General features: G+C 36.0%; 2 protein-coding genes across 2 annotated transcripts in view; one reads left to right on the top strand and one right to left on the bottom strand.

Annotated features, from left to right (window-relative positions):
* Positions 1–6,810: 6,810 nt before the first annotated feature.
* On the bottom strand, positions 6,811–9,670 carry znf503 (zinc finger protein 503). The gene is made up of 2 exons (XM_056470802.1): positions 9,100–9,670; positions 6,811–8,707 (listed from the first exon to the last, which is right to left on the bottom strand). Exons 1-2 carry the CDS (start codon positions 9,352–9,354, stop codon positions 7,271–7,273), a joined length of 1,692 nt encoding a protein of 563 aa, XP_056326777.1. The 5' UTR covers positions 9,355–9,670; the 3' UTR covers positions 6,811–7,270.
* Positions 9,671–13,596: 3,926 nt separating this feature from the next.
* Positions 13,597–20,554, top strand: part of lrmda (leucine rich melanocyte differentiation associated) — a 540,515-nt gene continuing 533,557 nt past the window's right edge. The window contains exons 1-2 of the mRNA XM_056470731.1: positions 13,597–13,810; positions 14,212–14,312. Coding sequence (XP_056326706.1) covers positions 13,769–13,810; positions 14,212–14,312 — 143 coding nt within the window. The 5' untranslated portion in view covers positions 13,597–13,768. The remainder of the gene's footprint in view (positions 13,811–14,211; positions 14,313–20,554) is intronic.

The following is a 20,554-nucleotide window of genomic DNA, read 5'->3' as shown; positions in this document are numbered from 1 at the left end:
CAAATTAACCACAGGTGAACTCCAATTAAGCTGCTGAAACATCTCAAGAAGGATCAGTGGAAACAGAATGTACCTGAGCTCAATTTAGAGCTTCACGGCAAAAGCTGAGAATACTTATGTTCATGTGATTTTTCAGGTTTTTTATTTTTAATAAATTTTCAACAATTTAAAAAAATATTTTTTACATTGTCATTATGGGGTATTGTGTGTAGAATTTAGAGGAAATAAATGAATTCAATCCATTTTGGAATAAGGCTGCAACAAAAAAATGTGGAAAAATTGTAGTGCTATGAATACTTCCGGATGCAGTGTACATAACCCAGCTCCATCCTGTAACTATTGGATGTTACCATCTTGGAAATTAAATATAAATGATTTGCCTGCACCAAGTTGGATGTCTGAATATTTTAAACTTGAAAAAATTGTTGGTTTTGAATTCAAAGGACTATTTCTCTCAGTGAATGTTCCTGTAGACTTGTTCAACACCTGACTATCTCAGAAGTTTATGCTAAAACGGTGGAGATTTACATTTGCACAACAGCAAAACAACATGTTATCAACATTACTGTTGGACAAATAAATTGAAATGATTCCTTTCCCTCAAACATGACATTTGGGCAATATTCTTGACCTTAAATAACTATGTGACCTTGCAGAAGGTTGCGCAAGCAAAACAAAGACATGGAGACACAGATGATTGCATGGTCTTACAACCACAAGCTCATCTCAAAAATCTCTTCAGCTGTTTATCATCGCCAGGCATCCGAGCCATCACTGGGCTCTTAACGAAAAAACCCATTAAGTATTCTCAGAGAACAGTCTCATTTCCATAAAATATTCTTTGTCAAAACCCCAAAATGTGCAAATGAAACAGGCATTGAGATATGATAGCAGAGCCCTGAGAGCTGCCGTAAATGACCTCAATTAGACACTTAAAGCACAAGAAGGTGCCTCGCATCGCAGGCCCTTTGAATGACAAGCCGTCATGCAGGCCATTTTTCTTTGGGCCTATCTCACCTTGATGAGCACTTTGAATTTGTAAATCAATGAGGGAGAGAGAGAGAGAGAGAGCGTGTATAAGCGCTGAGCGATACTAGGAGCCTGCCGTGTTCAATGAGTGAATTGTTTGCCTGGGTCTCCATTACCACTCTCTCTGGGAGCCGCGGCCGGGATTAATCTGTCAAAAGGGGACGATTTAGCATTGATGAATATGACATGTGACCATTGATGATGTTGATTTTATCTCTGGAGATTAGCAAGATTTACTTCAGATGGGTAATAACGTCATTTGCTTGATGCAGTGGATCTGTTTATGAGCTGATTAAATCGCCGAGCTCCTGCTTCATTTCATGCTATTTGGTTTATGGCTTCATTACTGCAATCACAAAAGCTGTGGTCATTTCCACCTCCTGTGTAAACATAAATCTCTCTTGAAGATAGCTGCTATGTGTGGTGGCAGAGCACCTTTTGGTAAAGACTTTTGCATAAAAAGCAAAAAACAGTTTGTACTTTACAAGGTTAAAGTTGTTTTTAAACATTATGTAAAAGCCTGTTCGAACAATAACGGCTCTCTCATGTGAAAGATTGTAACGATAATGGTTCTTATCACAGCTAAAAAGGATTTTGTAACAATCCCGTAATCCCATAAATCAAGTCATTCTCGTGAGAGAGAGGCATAATTGTCTCTGACTTGTGTCTCGAAGTTTAGCATTTGCGTGGCACTCGCATATTGACACAGCTGTTGCTCAAAGCATAGGATTGCCATGTCAGACTACAGCATGTCTGTTTATTTTATCACACGCCTAGTAATTACATTGGTGTCAGTAGTAATTTCGTGCTATTTAATAAAAGACTGAGGTGCAAATCCGTGGTGCCAATCCAGGTGTCTTCTGAAGTCCAGCTTTCAGTGGTAGGTGGGTTTATAGCAGCTCCGTAAAAGGGTAGATTGAGAGCGGGAAGGCCTTGTGTGTCAGCATACTTTGGCACAGCCTCCTCAGCATGGTCCATAAATCAGCCATGCATCTCTACCAGTGCAATTAGTTTTTTAGCACCTCTGGCATGAGACCTGAGGTGTGGCTATGCACTGTACACATGATAATTATTAACCATGTTCTGTTGAGATTCAGTTTGCTTCTTTTTTTTTCATTAGGAGTCATGAAGTCATGGATGTTGGATGAAAAAATTTTTGTACTTTTAAAAGTAACCTACTTTATGTCCTTCAAATTATTAATTATTTCACTGACCCTATTTGAAAACATTAATTAGCTATATTAGTTAACAAGAACTGCTGAAAACACTTTAGAAATCTTAGTCTTCATTTCAACATTTGCTATTTTTTTAACTAAGTTGTAACATTTACAAATAAAGGTCTATTAATGTTTGGACATGTATTTACTATCATAATCTTGAAGTGAAAATTATTAACCCCCCTGAATTATTAGTCGCCCTGTTTATTTTTTCCCCCAATTTTTGTTTAACGAAGAGAAGATTTTCTTGACACATTTCTAAACATAATAGTTTTACTAACTCATCTCTAATAACTGATTTATTTTATCTTTGCCATGATAAGAGTAAATAATATTTTATAAGATATTTTTCAAGACGCTTCTATACAGCTTAAAGGCTTAACTAGGTTAATTAGGTTAACTAGGCAGGTTAGGGTAATTAGGCAATTTATTGTTTAATGATGGTTTGTTCTGTAGACTATCAAAAAAATTATAGCTTAATGGGGCTAATAATTTTGACCTTAAAATGGTTTTTAAAAAATTAAAAACTGCTTTTATTCTAGCCAAAGTAAAAACAAATAAGACTTTCTCCAGAAGAAAAAAAATATTATCAGATATACTGTGAAAATGTCCTTGCTCTGTTAAACATCATTTGACAAATATTTTAAAAAGAAAAAAAAATTCAAAGGGGTTTATTAAGTCTGATTTCAACTGTAAGTATGAACAATCCTGTTCAGCCTTTATTAGTAATCATAGCTCAACACTTATTAATGCATTATTAAATTCCAAAGCTGTGCTTGTTAACATTAGCTAATGCACTGTAAGTTAACAAGAACTTACAATAAACAACTTTATTTTCATTAACTAACATTAACAAAGATGAATAAATACTCATGAGATGAGTGCATTGCTGCTTGCTTGTTATGTTAGTAAATACATTAAAATGTTAACTAATAAAACGTTATTTTAAAGTCTTACCAAATTATTTAAGGAACCTGAATTAACATAACATTATTAATGTAATGATAATGAATACTGAATGTTTATTGCACATTGTTAGTGCAATAATTAATTTCTGAAGCTTTCATTTGTTAACATTAGTTACCTACATTAGTTAATGTGAAAATACCTTAAACATTTTTTACCTTAGTTGACATTAATTTCAGATAAAAAAAACTTTTTATGTTAATGATGTATTATTAAAAATCATTAAATTGAACTGTACTAACAACAAATAATGTTTTATTAAGTATTGTTAACAAAGATTAATTCTTACAGTAGAATTGAGTAAGGTTGTTAACTAATGAACGTTGGTGCTGTGTTCCCAATATATTAAAATTACAATACATTTTCTAATAAAAATAATTAATTTTCCTGTTTACACCACAGAAAATTGTAGGCAGAATTTTTTTTTGTACTTTTGCATATCTTGTGGGTATAATGTTATATATATATATATATATATATATATATATATATATATATATATATATATATATATATATATATATATATATATATATATGGGATGTTTGAGCCTCCATACACAAATAATTAAAAATAAATTGTGCCTTTGTCATACATGTTTAGTAATAAAAGAAAATGATGCATAATTGTATGCAATAAATCTAATCCTAGATCCAAGTTCATATTTTTAATCAATACCACTCAGTACTTAAATATAAAATAATTACAATGTAACAAGGGCATCTTAAAATAATTAGGGTAACACTTTATATAAAGTCTAATTTATTAAGTCGATACATTAGTTAACATGCACTAATTACAAGCAATGTATAATTTTACAGAATTTATCATCTTTTACATACATTTTTGTAATATTTATTCAATAAAAACGATTTGGCTAATTAATGCCAGTATATAAAAAAAATAATTATTATTGCTTGTTGATTCTTGTTTTTGTTGACAAACACATATCTTCTAATTTACATAATCTGCACAATCTATTAATTATTGCAGAAATTAACATAAAGGTTATTAATTGCTGTGTAAATTTTTTGTTCGTTTCTACCAAATTTACATACAATAATAAACCTAACATACAAGTGTAGTCTATATTAGTGTTTAATATACACTATACCTAAAAAACATTCACCGTTCAGTATGTTTTTGAGCAAGCAAAAGGGCCTTAGGGTCTCAAAGACCCCTCAGAACACGAAGGTTAACACTTTCAATTTGATAAAAGTCACGCGGCTTGTTGTTGTGTTGATCTATGAAATGTTTCCCCGCAGAAACGAGACTGTGGACTTCAATTCATCTTCAATAACAAGCCGTTGTTGTCACAGGTTAATCTGGCATTCCGATCGTCCTCTTTTTTCCAGATTGCGGTCGCCTGGCACTTTACGCGAGAGCACCGTGGAAGGTATTCACTTTATTTATCACCCTTATAAACATGCTCATTGCAGGGCTGATCAGTGGCGTAAGTCATGCTTTACTAGCAGCAGTGGAGTTCTGTTCCTCTTTATACTCCTCAAGCCACAGTGAACGGCAGTGGAAGAAGGCGAGCAGTTTAATTTATGCACACATGTGCCTGCTCGCTCCTCTGATGACAGGCCCGGGAGGAGGGGCACATGATGAATGGCTTTCCATCGGGGACCTCCTCACAGCCACCATGATGTGGGTAAAAATGGAAATTGCTCTCTTTCACCGTCATTACATCAGTTTAAAGCTTGTGTGGGCCTCCAGAACACCGCCTAGTTGCTCCGCGCATATGACATTTCTGGGCGGGTGAAGTTTTCCATCTTTAATGAACTGCTTTAGGAGTGTAAATACAATCATTAATTAATCTGGTGTCATTGGGTGTTGCATTAGTTCATAAAACACGCAGTTCATTAATTTAGATATAATTTAACGTTTATGTGTGGGGTTCATTGTAAAATATTATTAAATAAATTCATAAATAGATAATTGTTTTTAAAAACTGTATACATAATAAATGAAATATTTATTAGAAATGTAATCTTGTTCCACCTGTGACAAAAACATTGACTACGTGTAGTTTGTTTCGCGTAACGCATCAACGAGAGGACATTTACGCATTTGTACTTTGGATAACGCAGTACAACTATTAAATTATAGAGGGGTAATGCAATTTAATTTATATTTAGACATGTAGGTAAGTATATTTATTACCTGCGTGTTTTAAGTGTGCCATTAGGCAAATAAATATAAGCAAAATGAAAGCAATATTACAAGAAGAAATAACCACGACTTTAAAAACACGCAAACAAATCACAAGTTGCTTTTTTTCTGCGCCTTCGTTTTTTTTCCTGGGAGTTGTTTTATTGTTGCATTATTAATATATAGAGCATTCGATAAAGTTTAAGCGAGTTTTTCTCTCTCTCTCTCTTTGGTTGCACTGTTTTTAAACTAATTAAATTCGTGCATATAAATTATAGTTCCAGAAATCATTTTCAGTTTAGATGTAAAAACACAAGCGGAATTGTTCAGAATAATTTGATAAATGGGTCTATATAAAAGCATAAATCCCGTTTTTTTCTTCCTTCTTCTGAAAACCGTATTTAATGACGGAGTTACAAGTCTAGTCTAATGGCAATGTGTGTTTGCTCGCTAAATAAAAATATTGCTGCCAGTTTTAGGCTACTCGGATATTTGACAAATAGTGTATACTTGCACCTTCACGTTTAACCAAAAAATATGGAGAAGCTGATAATGAAAAAAACATTATTTTCACATAAAACTGTTTTAAAACCGATACCAGGTAATTAATAAGACATGCATTGAAATTCAGCTGAAAACGTATAAGTTATCAGTATAAAAAAAAAACAGCCAATCTCCAAAAATACTCATATGAGCAACACACTCGCAGTGTAAGTTTCAGCATTTCTCAAACATTGTCCACAATAACCCATTGACGAGCCAGCAAGAGAGCCTGGCATTACAAAATATATTCTTGTTCAACAAAACCACAAGAACTGTGCGTTATAGTTCAACAGAACCGTTTATATTCTGAATTCAACATAAATATTCGTTATACGATGATATGATAGACTTACAACATGAAAGTGTATATGAAATTTCATAAGAAAACGAATTCCGGCTTCTGTCATTCACAAAAAAGTTGTGCTGAAAGCAATTTGGTCCTTCTCAAATATGAAAAAAGAACCTCCCACTTATTATTTTAACGCTGTTCCGTTAGAAGAAACAAAGTGGCAATTCAAACATTTATTTTTTTGCTTTCAGATAGAAGCTATTTATTTATTTACTTCAATGCACACGTAATCAGACGATCCTGAAATTATTTGAAACGTGTTTTGGCGTCATTGCTTAAAATCGTCATATCAAACTTTCAACGGATTGTATGCTTGATCAGCTATTAGAATAATAATAAAAATAAAAAATCTCTCAGATAACGAGGAATGCACTCATACTCAAATTGAACTCTTATTCGCAGTGAAATCGTTTAACAGAAGCGTAAAACCTGTAAAACTAAATCAAAGTAAAAAAATGCCGCAACCATGTATGCAAATGACACGATTTGCATTTGCTTAAATGACAGATTTTAGTTAGGTGATATTTAGTTAATGAAAACTGAAGACAGAAATATGGAACAGAATTGTTTCTTATTTTTCCAGAATACATACAAAAAATACCAATTCTCTCTCCGTGGTGTACACCTGAAAAATAACGGCAATTTTAAATCGTGTGGACAATTTGGGATTTAAGAAACAAACATGCATGTAAATTATCATCTTTTTTTCAATGAGACATTAAATAATAACGAACAATACAATCATAGCAATTCCAAATCAACATCCAACTGAAGACCCCTATTTTATTAGTACTCTAACATGTGTTTCACTTTATCTACAGAGTTCAGTTCAAATGTAATGCACTTTTTGAGTTGCTCAAATATTTTCATTTGTATTATCGTCCGCTTTAAGCTGACATAAATAAATACAGTGAGTCCACGGATCCAGTCCTTCAGTGGCGCGATGATATAAAAGTCTTTATATTTCAATCTTTATAATCTATAAATTTGAACAAAGTCTGTTTGTGTGTTTTTACTGGTATCCAAGCGCTGATGCTGTGGTGAGTCTTTGACCATACAGTGCATAGGGAGAGTAATAAGGACCGGTGGCGGCAGGTACTGGAACCGGCGCGCCGGGAGTAGGCAACGGGCTCTTTGAATAAGGGTGATAGCGGCTGCTTAGTCCTAACGCATGATGCGGGCTCCTGAGTGCCAGTGTCCCGGGGCTCCCAGGGGCTCCTGAGGGCGGCATGTGCATATGGCACGCCATAGCTGCGGCGGCAGCACTAGCTAACGATGATGAACTGGGATAACCCGATATCAACTTTTCAGTCCCGGTGAACGCGGTGTGCGTCCGCAGGTGGTTAAGAAGTTCTTCGGAGGACGAGAAACGCTTGTCACAAGGTCCATTAGCTGACACCCAGTTACACACATGTGGAAGAGGGTCGTTGGGCAGCATGAAACCATAGGGATACAAAGGGTGTCCACCAAAAGATGGCGGCGAGGAGTGAACCCCGTGCAAAGGGTGTGTCGGGTACATGAGTGGATATCCGGACTTCAAAGCGGACGCGGCTGCCGCAGCCGCAGAGTCGTGTGTGCAGGAAGCTCCGGCTGCGCCCGCTAAGTGGCTGGCACAGTGGTAACTCAAGCAGTAAGGGTCTCTACAAAGGCTAGCAGACATTATGGACGGGGGAGATGCCCCGGCTAGAGGGCTCGAGCCAGCTTTACTGCAGCCCAGTGAGCTGGCGAGCTGTGCGTTGACCAGGCTTCCACCGTGGGGCAGGAAGTGTTGGGGATAGCCGGCGTAGGCCCCTGCTAAACTTCCAGGGTACGTCATGCCAGCCGGGGGTAGGGGAAAAACAGTCTGGCCAGGTTTGTACGGAGAAACGGGAGCTACAAGTCCTGACCCCAGGACGGAGGCCGAGGAAGAAGAGGTGACACACGACACCGAGTCCGACGTCGCCGATGCTTTGGATCCTGAGGTGGTCTCCTGGTGCTGGTTGACCTCCACGTTAATTCCCGCACAGCTCACGCTTATCCTGCTGTGGCTGACGCTGGTCGGTGCAGATCCGTCTGAGGAGCAGTTTTTATTACAATCAGAATCTTTCTTTTCATCTCTCTCTCCTTTGCCATCTGACGGCATCGGGGAAGCAGAAGTGCTGGAATTCGGGCTGCCAGTCCTGGGAGTGAACGGCTGGCAGGTGGCGCTAGGCACACGGAAACCAGACTTCTCTCCGCTCGTCACCCCAGAAGACGAGTCCTTCTTATCCGCTGGCTTCGAGTACGGCTTGAAGCTGGATTTGTCATCCACGCCAATGTCGCTCAGTTTTAAAGGACCAGATTTTGACTCTTTTTCGCTAGATCCATTTGACGTTACTGAGGACAGTTTGGAGGAGGGTGGAGGGTCCGGTTTACCGATCTGGGAGCATGTTTGCGCAAGAAGAGCCAGAGGACTTTTCTTGGCATCGAGCTGCGAGGATAGATAAAAAAAAGGATTTAGATATATTCAAACGTGTGCAAGCGAAATCCTTACAACGCATTTGTCAAAATACACAACATAAACTTCATTAAACGACTCGCCGCTTTATTTTTAACGTTTTATGTTTGATTATGCGCATCGCGCAAAACGCGCCGAAATGGTAAACACCCTATTCCAAAAGCGCATTCGCTGTATTAGCTGAATTAAAGAGAAAATAGAATATGCTGATGCTAACTAAAGGATTTTATTATTTTTATGCTGTCTATACCCACCTACATCTAATCCAAGATTCCCGTAATGTCCCGTCATATCTCAGAAAAAAAGGGAGAATGTGAACTTGTAATAGGCTAAAATACATTAACTGCTTTAAAAAATATTCTTACCTCAATTGGACTGACCGGGGTGGATGGCAATGGCTGAAGATATTCAGGATGTAAAATGTGTCCTGTGCGTGCAGTAAGCATTTTCAAAATCTTTATGGGAATTCGATTAGCTTGCCGTAAAGGGTCCGAAGGAGGGACGGAATGGAGAAAAGGCTTGCTGGCGACCGCGGAGCTGTTATTCCGAGAGCTGCTGCTGCTGCTTTCCCAGACTAGATCAGTATCACTATTTCTTGAAGCAGAGGGCGATGTGATCATGACCCAATTCTCATGTATTTTGTTGGTATTTCATTTATCAGATTCATAAATAAAAACCTATGCCGTAATCTTCTTTCAAATCGCAGAAATAAAGATAAAGAGTATAATCCGTCTGAAGCAAAGCGCGAGGCTATCGCAGATCCCGAGCCGCGTGTGACACCACAGGCATAGCGCGCGCTCTGTCTCTTCCCGTAGGTCCGCGCGCTTGTCCTCCCAAACCAAGAACTGGTAGAAATTTTCACTTCAAAAGCAGCTGAATTAGTCCGAGATTAAAGCCCTTGCCGCCTTCCAATCAAATGAGACCCCGAGGTGATTGGAGGGTCAAGGGGATGTGACGTTCCTCCTTCTGCAAGCGCCTCTATTTTGACAACTTGGGGGAGGAGATTTTGCGCAATATGTAGGTTGTCGTACACGCCGCCACCTTTGTACGAAATGAAATGTAAACTGCTCGGTTTTCAATTTTTTAAACACATTTCCTTGCATTTGCTATCTTTTTAGAATAGAGAAGAATAGCTTTAGTTTATATGCCTGTCTTTATGTTTTTTGTAGTCTTTTTAAGTTTGTGACTACTGATAAGTATATTTTCTGATGACTATTATCATTGCCAGTAAAAAACAAACAAACAACAAAGAAACAAAGTAGTTAAAGAGATTTTAATTGTATTTTAACATACATGCCTTTATGACTATATCTCAGATGTGTCGAACCTTTTAATGCAATGGCGATTTATTGTATTATTTTTTTTCCCCCAATGTTTCATGCATAGTTTTTTTTTACTAGTATGCCTACCTCACTTGAGTAGGGCTGAAACTTCAAACCATAAACACAAGATCAACATGTAGTGTTTGAATTCCCCAATCAGACAAGCGTTGACAAGAGCAGACCAATGCAGTGATAGAGGGATGTGAATGTCACATGTTTTCAATATAATATACACCGCCCTTCTATTTCTATCCCCACCCCTCCGTCAACTGTCAATTCTGCTCGACCGCAATCAATCAGTTATTTGTCAGTCGCTGTCAATCCTTTTCTTACTTCACGTCAGCTTTTGAAGCTGATTATGTGCCGCGAGTGACGGAGAAAGGGCAAAAGAAGCATCCAGGAGAAGAGTCACTTAATTTGAAGGGAATGTAGTTTCTGTTTTATTCAGTTTGGAAAGGTTTTGGTTTTAAACCTGCGGTAAGACAAGATGCCATCCCCCGTGTTTAGGCTATTTTAAATCGAGGCAGACATAGAAAGGCAACACTGGTCATTTATACTACAGTTTATTTAGGAATAGCCACAGTTGAGTAAACACGTTATTTTTATTATAGTTGGCTATTTAAAAAAAGTATTTTCAATAACTTTTTGATGACAATTTCATAATATAGCAAATTGTAAATAAGCAAAAGTTAGGGTATTAAATAAAAACACGACACTAAATGAATTTAATACTTTTGCTGTAAGTGTAAATGATTTTTATAATTAGCATTCACTTTCATTCTGTAAATTAGTCTACATAATGTTCATTATTATAAAAGTTTATAAAACTTATTTCCTCCTGAATTAAAATGAAGCAAATATAGGCTATTTGGTTATTTTTCAGTCTACATGAGCAATTAGACTTTTTTTAAAAATACGCTGAGGCTAAGTTTCAGACAGGTGTACATAATAGCTACTTCAAGTTATATTTTCCTCGTCTCACATGCAGTTTCAGGTTTTTCCGGACTCTACATGTTTTGCAATTGTGAACTTCACTAGTATCGCATTGCCTCGAGCGGAAAAACAACAAAACTTAAACTCACTTGCTATGTCAAAAAGGGACGAGAATACAATAATACTTTTTAAAGTCCAGACAGTTTTCCTATTCATGTCAAGTAAATTTTATTTACACACAATAAAATTATTCATTTTATTTGACAATACCAAAAGACATAAAGGAAAGAGAAATGGTCTGTCAGACCTTTGAGAAAAGAAGTTTAAAATGCCTTGAACTATTCACCGCTGAGACGGCTAATCAGTATTGAGGCTCCGGGGCAATCGGGCAGCTTTTCAATGCGCTTTGCCTTTCATCTCTCACTGGATGGAGGCGCTCAATTAAAAGCCTATCAGTTTGTAAGTAAATCAACGCCTATCAAAGTTGTCACATCAAACAAAACGATTATTATTGCAACCCGCCTCCACCATTAATCTCTTTCTGCGGTAATCCGCTTGACAGGTCATCTAGGAGAGCAAGAAAACCTGGAGTGGACAGTCATCAGCGTGAAAGAAATGTATATTTTGTTGGAGGATCTCAGACACATTGAAAGATAACACTTGGTCTATGACAAACAGTAAACTTTGCTGGTTTACCATAGCAATTAAATCTATAGGAGGCGGTTTTATTCAATGCACTTAGCGTAGGCTATATAAAATGCATACTCTTACATGAAAAAATAAAATGCTCACATTTTCTCAGCACAAATATCGTTTAAAATAAAGTTAGAATCATTTTATTGTAAAATCATATAGCCTAAATTTAAATTAACGTAAAATAATTATACATTCAATCCTCTCACTCGTCGCACACACACACAACCTCTATCTAAAATCAATACTTACTGATTGCATGTTTTTAAAACGCATTTGTAATATTTAAAAAGTTAGAATTAATTATCCACAATAGGCCTTACTCGACATACTCGACAAAACAAATTTAAAATGACCAAGAAAAAACATGGATTTTTCTTTCTGGTTTAAAGAGTGCATTGCATGTTTAAATTTAAGTTTTTAAAAGTGCAAACATTTACTACATTAGTCACTAATATAATCCAAACCCTAATGTTGATACCGGCCATTTAAAACAAGCTTATCGCAGAATCTTTCTTCAGTGTGTAAAGAAGTGTGATTGTTTTCTGCACAGGCTGTCAGCGCGTGACACACTGCGTGAGTTATTAGGGCAGAGAAGGGTAACCATAAATTTCCAGCATCGGGCAAAATATTCTCTTTATTGTCTGCATGACGAATGAGCCTCTGAACCAGATACCAAACACTCGGCATTATCCTTAAATGGGAACATATTTTAGTGGGTCATAATTCACATTATTTAAATGCAAATGTATTTTCATATATTTCATATCGTCATGTTTATGCATGACTAAATGCAGTCATTTAGAGAGCTGCCTAAAGCGCCCGAAAGCCACGTAGTAGTGCAAAACATTTTTTGTACTAAAAAGTTTGAGGATCGCACAATACGATTTATCAAATTAAACGATAACACTTTAATTTTACACAGAAATTTCCCCTTCAAGTTACAAATACATTTGAAAGGGATGCTGAAGGCACACATTTAAAAACTAAGATAGAAGCAAACACAAAATCAGTTCCAATAAAAACAGTATTTAGGTTATTATAATTTTAGTGTTTAAGAAAAAAAACTTGAACACAAGTACACCACGTAAATGCATCCAACTCCATTGATTTAAAATGCAAACAGCTTTATTTAGCGCCCGATTCCTCTCTTTCAAAGCATAACATACAATAATAATAGTAACAACTGCAATAAAACCCAATAGTTTACTAACATGAGTTAGGCATGCATTACAAGGTTTTTTCTATCATTAAATTTGCTAAAAGACACCACAGTGAACCACTTTACCTTATAGGTAAAACACACAAGCGCGCGCTCCGACGTAAAACCACGGGTTCGAACATTTACAGGCACACTCCTTTTATTTTCTACAAAGATGATAATATAAAAAAATTTCCAGTGACGTCTTATCAGGCACATTTTACAAGTAAACCGAGTAGGTACATTATTCTAGTGTTCGTGCGGTGCCGCCAGCACAAGAAATCCGACTTGCCTCTACACTGTCTGCGCGTCCAAAACTTCCGCCTATGGGAGGATCCATAGTGACGTCACGACGCTCCCAACCAAAGCTCTTGAGCGACTCTTTCTGCGTGTCCTGTCACACCACGATAACAATAAAGCTTTAATGTGTTTTTCTTTAACGTAAAGCAGTGTATGACACTCTAATGCTAAGAACTGCAGTTCAGTATGATAACGCAGTGAAACATATGCTCAGAATTGCAATTTGTTGTATGTAAACACACACTTTTACGATTTGTCCACACTTCCAGTGATTAAAACAACTGCCTTTAAATTAAACCTGCCCTTATAGCTAATAATAATTGTTCTCAGGCTTACTTTTATGGCAAAACATCTTCGGGAGTATCTCATAGCTGAGCAGATTTGAGCAACTGAATAGTGTCGCGTGCTTCCGTCCAAGATCAGCTGACACGAGCACGCGGAAGAAGTAAAGCTTTTCATACGGAGCGTAGTTTAAAAGTTTATGTTGAAAACATAAAGCAAACCTTTCAGTCTTATGCTCAGAAAAAACGTCCGTGGGAGTCGTCGTTACACGCTTCTCTCCTTCTGAACTGTCATTTGACTGTAATGGCACACAACGAGTCAATGGTTGTAGTGAATGGAAGTCAGGTAAGTGAAATATTACAAACACGCTGTCCTGTGACCTGTGTTATGGATACAAGTGGCGCCAAACGCCTCTAAGTGTGCGTTTGTTTTTGTTTGTCATGAAGTGTTATATAGGTTTAACAAAGTAGAATTGATATAATATAGCGAGCCAGCTCTAGTTAGATTAAGTAACAAATGTTATAAGCTGCTTAATAGTTGTTGTTTAACATAATGACTGGTTTATAATTCACATAGTAGCCGTACATGATGCGCTAACTTTCACGTGTATATGGAGAACCTCATATTAACATTTTTATTGATTATATCATCAGCTGAAATGTTTAAGACTGTTTATTTCTTGAAAGACTAGTAATTTAGAGTAGCAGTGATATGATAACCGATATCTCTTTTTCTCACAAATATAGGTGTCCTGCATTGGGCATGACTGGGAAGACATACCAGATTTTCTTGGGACAAAATATGGTGAAATGGCTAGAAGACTAGATCTCAGCTTCAACCAGCTGAGGTAAGTTACTCTTTGTTTTTACCTCTGTGTTGAGGCCCAAACTTTTACTGTAAGCAGACCTTGATCAAGTGGTCAAAATGTGAGCTGTACAAAAAATGAAAATGGTTCTTGGAAAGTGGTCCGTTAAACATCATGCATGACATATAGTACTCTGTTATTCATCACTACAATGTCTCAAATACCAGGATGCAACAAGCATAGTTGTTTAAGTAGAGACCAAACAGCATCAAGTACATGTACACAGTATAACTCAGGTAAAGTTTGTTTTATATTCACACATTTGGACATCCTCCTTAATAATATAATTTCAGAAAAGTATTCTTTGCAAATTCTAAATAGCAAGTTATATTAGCAGCCAGCAAGTATTAAAGTACAACATTGTTCACAGCCAGTTGAATAGTGCTAATGTTGTTTTGAAGTCATATTTACATGTGATTTCAGTTAAATATTCAAAGGACCATGGTAAATAATGTAGGGAGCGTGTCACAAGTTGTCATTGAACGATTGTGTGAATATAAAACTAACTTCACCTCAATCCCAGTACACACGCACTCAGCTTTTTAAACACATTTTGGTTTATTGCCTCACCAAATGGCAATAATCGTAGTATATCATATATTTATTTCATGCCCAAACATAACACAACCATGAAGATTTTGAGATAATCCTCACTAGCATGGTCAAATGATTAATCATGATTAATCGCATCCAAAATAAAAGCTCATGTTTGTTAATTATTGCTGTGTATATTTTTAAAGGCCATAATGACTATGTTGAATAAAATATTTGTTTGTACAAAATAGTTTGATGTTACTAATCTTTAATGAGAGTGACTTTACATGCTTCTTTGGCATCCGAAAGCACATTGATCAATGAAGAGGATGCTAGGGCTGCATGATGCTGGGAAAATATGCAATATTGTTGTTGAATGTTGAGAAGGATATTTCTTACAATATAAATAACTTTTATAAATGCTTTGAAAGCATTCATAAAATTTAGATTTCCTATTAGCTGTTGTCATTTTCCTCTCTTGACTCCTGGCATTTGTATTAATTTTCAGCTCTAGGTTCACCTTACAGCATCTACTCAAGAGGTGGAGTTAAAGATATTAAAGAACCCATCTGATTAGTCAGATTTGGATGGACGCATAACATTTCTTTAATTTTTTGCACTTCACTTTGATGTGGATATTGCATATGCTATTATTGTGATAATGATAATATTCTGATATGTTGTGTAGCCCTAGAGGATGCAGTGTTGATCAATCAGCTCATTCACCATGTACCACAAAACAGAAGTGCACAAGTGTCATCAGCGCTTCTTTCTTTCTAGTCTTTGAGCTTATATTGTCACATATACATGGCTTTTTTGTACTTTAACACAAAAAACTATTTTGTTACTCATTTGATTGGGTGGACTGGTGGTCAGTCTGAATTGGCCAGTGCCACCCGGTTGCCTCGCTGCTGGTCTGAATACCCTAACAGGCCATATATATAGGAAGTTCATGATGATTTTTATTATTAATGCACTGGGCTTCTGTACGCATATGAGAAGAGTGAGACAGTATGTATGTGTATATATATATATATATATATATATATATATATATATATATATATATATATATATATATATATTTATATATTTATAGCTGTTTATCACACCCACTGATTCTGTAACTGTTTTTTCAGTTTGGTGCTTTAAGGATGTGTTTACACTTGCAGTTAGATTCTCTTTGTTTGACTGATACATTTATTACTGGTTCACCTGCCGTTCCCGCTGCATTTTTTGGAACAGCACCTAAATAAAATAAATAAAAACTACTTTATGACATCTGAATTTTGTGACAGAACTTGCTGAACATCTGAAACAATGCTGTGCGCTAAATATGCTATTCATATTTGCGTGCATGTGATGGTATTTTTAAATGCTGTGATTCATTTTCAATGCATGCATTGAACTATAATGGGCAACATTGCGACTAAGCTGAGAAAAGCCAATGCACACTTGAGCATTCTGTGCTTTTTGTGGTCATCTTGTGACATCATGTTCTGTTTTGAGTCTGAGTTGTGCTCATATTTTAGTTGATCTCAACCATAGGCTGTTTGGTTCCTGACAGAGACCCATCTTTTCAGAGGTAAGACAGGAATGTCCACTTCTTTGGTGTACACCAAGGTTTGGATGGGAACGTTCCAATGCAATCTCACAGCAATTCATATCTTTTTGATTTAGTGGCTAATTCATATGAATTCGTACAATCTGATTTGTACAATTTGCTCATAATCCAATGACAGTTGGGTTTAGGGGCGGGGTTGGGTGTCACGCCTCCTTTTTAAATTTGTACATTTTTGTACGACTGAATTTGTACAAATAAGCCACTAAACTGACAAAACGTAAAATACATTTTCTCGCGAGATCAGGCTGGAACGTTCACAGTAATTCAGATGAAATTGCACCAGAGTTTGTAAAAATCCTTTTAACAAAGCCTACCATGAAGGAACACACCCAAGAAACTAGCTGCTTGACCACAGATGTACATTAAGTTTGTATCATATTTAGCTTTTGAATTTGTAATATTAGACTTCCCATTGCTAAAGAGAATAGGCGAATTGGTTTAGAAAGTGCTCGTGTGAAGGATGTTTCTATCATTGGAAACATTCTGGAACATTGTCATAAATGACAGGATGCCAACCGCACACAACATCTCTGACTCAATCTACCTGTCGCGCATGCCATCACACCTCTGCATTAAGTGCAATTTAATACATGCATTATGTGCATTACTTCGTCAGCCGTGTCATCGAGACATCAGAGAGCAGCGGGTACAGTAGCAGCGTGCCATGCTGTGGCCAGATAAAAAGCCTGATCAATAAATGTGACATGTTAATGCTGAGCAAATAGAATAAAAGATTCCTTTGACAGGACACGAAGAAGCACCTTGTGGCAGCTGGGGAGGGGGATGCCATTTCACGAGCAGGACTAGCAAAGCTGATCTGACAACTAAAAGAGAGGAGATGATGGTTATAAGGTGCCTTTGTTTCAGACTTCTTTTCTTGACCTGTCAGGCCTTGAAGGACTCTGAATGGGCCTCTTTTTGTCATGTGAAAATTGTCGTCTTGAGGCAGTTATCTGTGCTGAAAATGTGGATTCTTCCATTTAATTGATTCGCTTTGCACTGGAGTCTGTCACATTAATAATTGCCAAATCCTGTGCTGCTTCAGTGTGTCGCGCGTAAATGTACGCTTATCGGCGCATTAATATTCCTAATGAGCATTTGTGACTGGAGACCTGGCATTGGGTGAAGACTGTAAGAGCCCAGAGTTGTCGATGTGTAGGTGTAAAATTTAATGACTTCTCTGTGGCTTACATTTGAGAGCAGGGGCACTGGTAGCTCCAAGTTATAAATGGAGACACCAGCACCTGATTTGATTGCACCATACATAAGATATAAATAATATTATGTGCGTTTTAAAGCTTAAGTTGACGGTAGCAAAATGTTAAGATTGAGATGAGGAAAGCAGTTGATTCACTCAAAATGGTAGTTAATTATAAACTGTAACGTCTCTAAAAATTATAACTCCCTCATTTGTAGATCATGGGAAATACAGGTATATCACCTCACTTCTATAGCTAAATGCAGCATAACTGTCCGATTATTATGGTTAACAAAATAAAAATCATGATCTAAAAGAATTTTTGGGGCATGAAAAAACCTGACTTCTATTATTTCAAACATTTTGTGTTCATTTAACTTTAAAGGGCACCTATGATGAAAATCATCTTTTGTAAGCTGTTTGGACATAACTGTGCGTAGGTATTTTGTGTCCACAGTCATATTAGTGATAGAAACACAATAAGTCTCTTTTTAAAATTTCCTGACTGATTATTTCCTGTTAATATAGAATCCAAATCCCTCCCATCTTTATAACGACATTGTGTGTGACTTAATGGTGCAGAAAGGCTTGAATTAACTCCACAACAAATATAACAAATAACCGTTGATGAAGTTCTTACTGTAGTAAGGAAATCGTTCGTGTCGTCACTGTGCTGTTTAAGTACGTTAAGCCTACAGCTCTGACACGCATGTGGGAATGGTGGGCGGAGAGAACCAGCTTTAAAGGCACAGGGAACAAAAACAGCTACAATGCCATAACAGGTCAAATTTCCTAGATTTAAAAAAGGTATAATAAATAATGGGTATTTTGAGCTGAAACCTTATAGACACATTCTGGAGACAAAAGGTTTATAATAAATCTTTAAAAAGGGTTAAAATATTTAAAATTTAAATAAAAAAAATAAATAAATGAAATGTGTAAAAAAAAAAAAAAAAAAAAAAAAAAAAAAAAAATATATATATATATATATATATATATATATATATATATATATATATATATATATATATATATATATATCAAAAGAAACAAGCACCAAAAAAGTCATTACAGAGGTTACAAACATCTCATTAGTACAAACTAATCTAAAATCTAAAAAAGAGAAAATATCAATTTGTTATTTATGAAAAACAGCTATTCAAAATATTAATTAAAAACAATGGGAATACTTAAAAAACACGGGTATATATATAAATAATATTTAAATGGCTTAACAATAATACTGTAAAGTGTATTTCATGACTACTTTAACATTTCTACGTTGACAATGCAAAATTGGATGTCAATATCTTACATTTTTGCCACAAAAGCATGGTTACAGTTAATGTTCCGTTTTTCACATTAGTGTTGTTTCATCTTACAAATAAATTGGCCTGTCACGATATCTATTTTTTTATATGATATATTGCACCAAAATATACTGCAAATTATATTATTGTCATTTTAAGACCATTTATTGACACTCATTATATAATGACAATATAATAGCACCACAATGTAAGTACAGTCTTCCAAAGGACACATCATATTTTATTCCTAAGAATATTTTGTTTAATTATAGTCATTTTAACATTTTAGCATTGGAATCAAAGTGCATATGATAAATAAATAATAATAAATGTTAACAAAAAAGTGCAAGGTAAAAAGTAACAGAGGGTGCGATATCTGCTACGAGATCTATTTTTAGTTATCAGGCACCCACATCATAATATACAACTGTAATTTATAGTAATTACTATAATTTTTTTTAACCATACTGACACTGACACCTTAAATAGAAATAGAGAGGTTGCGCAATCATTGCTAGATATGGTATTTAATGTAAGGGCATTATACAGTATATTGCATCACCAAAGAGGATTGAGGTCATGTCTATGTATTGTGCGATAAGGCGATAGATTGGTTATTGTGACAGACCTACAAATAAGTTAAAATTCCCAAGATATTTGTGGATTGTATCAGAACCGAATTGAATACTGAAATCTTATGCTTTTAATTGAACCTTGCAGTGCTGTTTATTAATGGTTGCATGATTGAGGTTGATTGGAAAGTAAACACATTCATTGTGCTGTTTTTTGGTCTGCTGATAAATGATCAGTGTAACTTACTGTTTGGCCTTTAAACGTTTCATGTAGGTAACAGAAATGTTACAAATGTTTCAAATCAATTGTCTGTCGTGTATCGCAATGCTACTTATTGTATAAGTTTCATTCCTAATGTTTCCTAGTTTTACCATGCACATTCAAAGGATATGTAGCATCGATAAAGATAGAAGCTTTTAAACAGTGCTTTATTGCCTTTTACTGAACTAACGTAGTCAACATTTGAAGTGAATCCAAACAGTTTGGCAAGAATGGGTGGTGTTCAATAATTTTGGGACTTTGATGGATGGCTGTGATGCACTTCAAATACTGACTACTACGCTGTCATCAAATCATTTATATATTTATGTTCAAGATAAGTTCTGTAATAGTTGGACACATTGATAGAAGAATAATATGAATGTTTTTTGGACAACGTCATGTTTCTTCATCTTTCCATTTAACCCTGCAGGATTTGCATTACAGATATAGTGGCATTCAAATAAGTGAGGTTTAACCACTCCACAATGCTTTGGAATAACCTTAGTCACGTTCAATCCAGAATCACACTTCCAATATCAAGCTTGTCAGCAGAAATCCTTCCTCCTTGGCATCTATATGATTCTATGAAACGCAGAGTGCCAAAGCTGGCTCTGAATTTTTTTTACCACATCAGAGTCTTTGAGCAGAACAGAGGCTTCTGTTACTGAAGCTGTTTTGGTCATATGCTTTGTTGGGGTTAGGGTTACATTCAGTGTGAAATTTA

Source organism: Danio aesculapii, chromosome 13 (assembly GCF_903798145.1).
Source record: "Danio aesculapii chromosome 13, fDanAes4.1, whole genome shotgun sequence".
In the NCBI taxonomy this organism is placed as follows: Eukaryota; Metazoa; Chordata; class Actinopteri; order Cypriniformes; family Danionidae; genus Danio; species Danio aesculapii.
The sequence above is the reverse complement of the archived record's forward strand: the minus strand, read 5'-3'. Positions and strand labels throughout refer to the sequence as shown.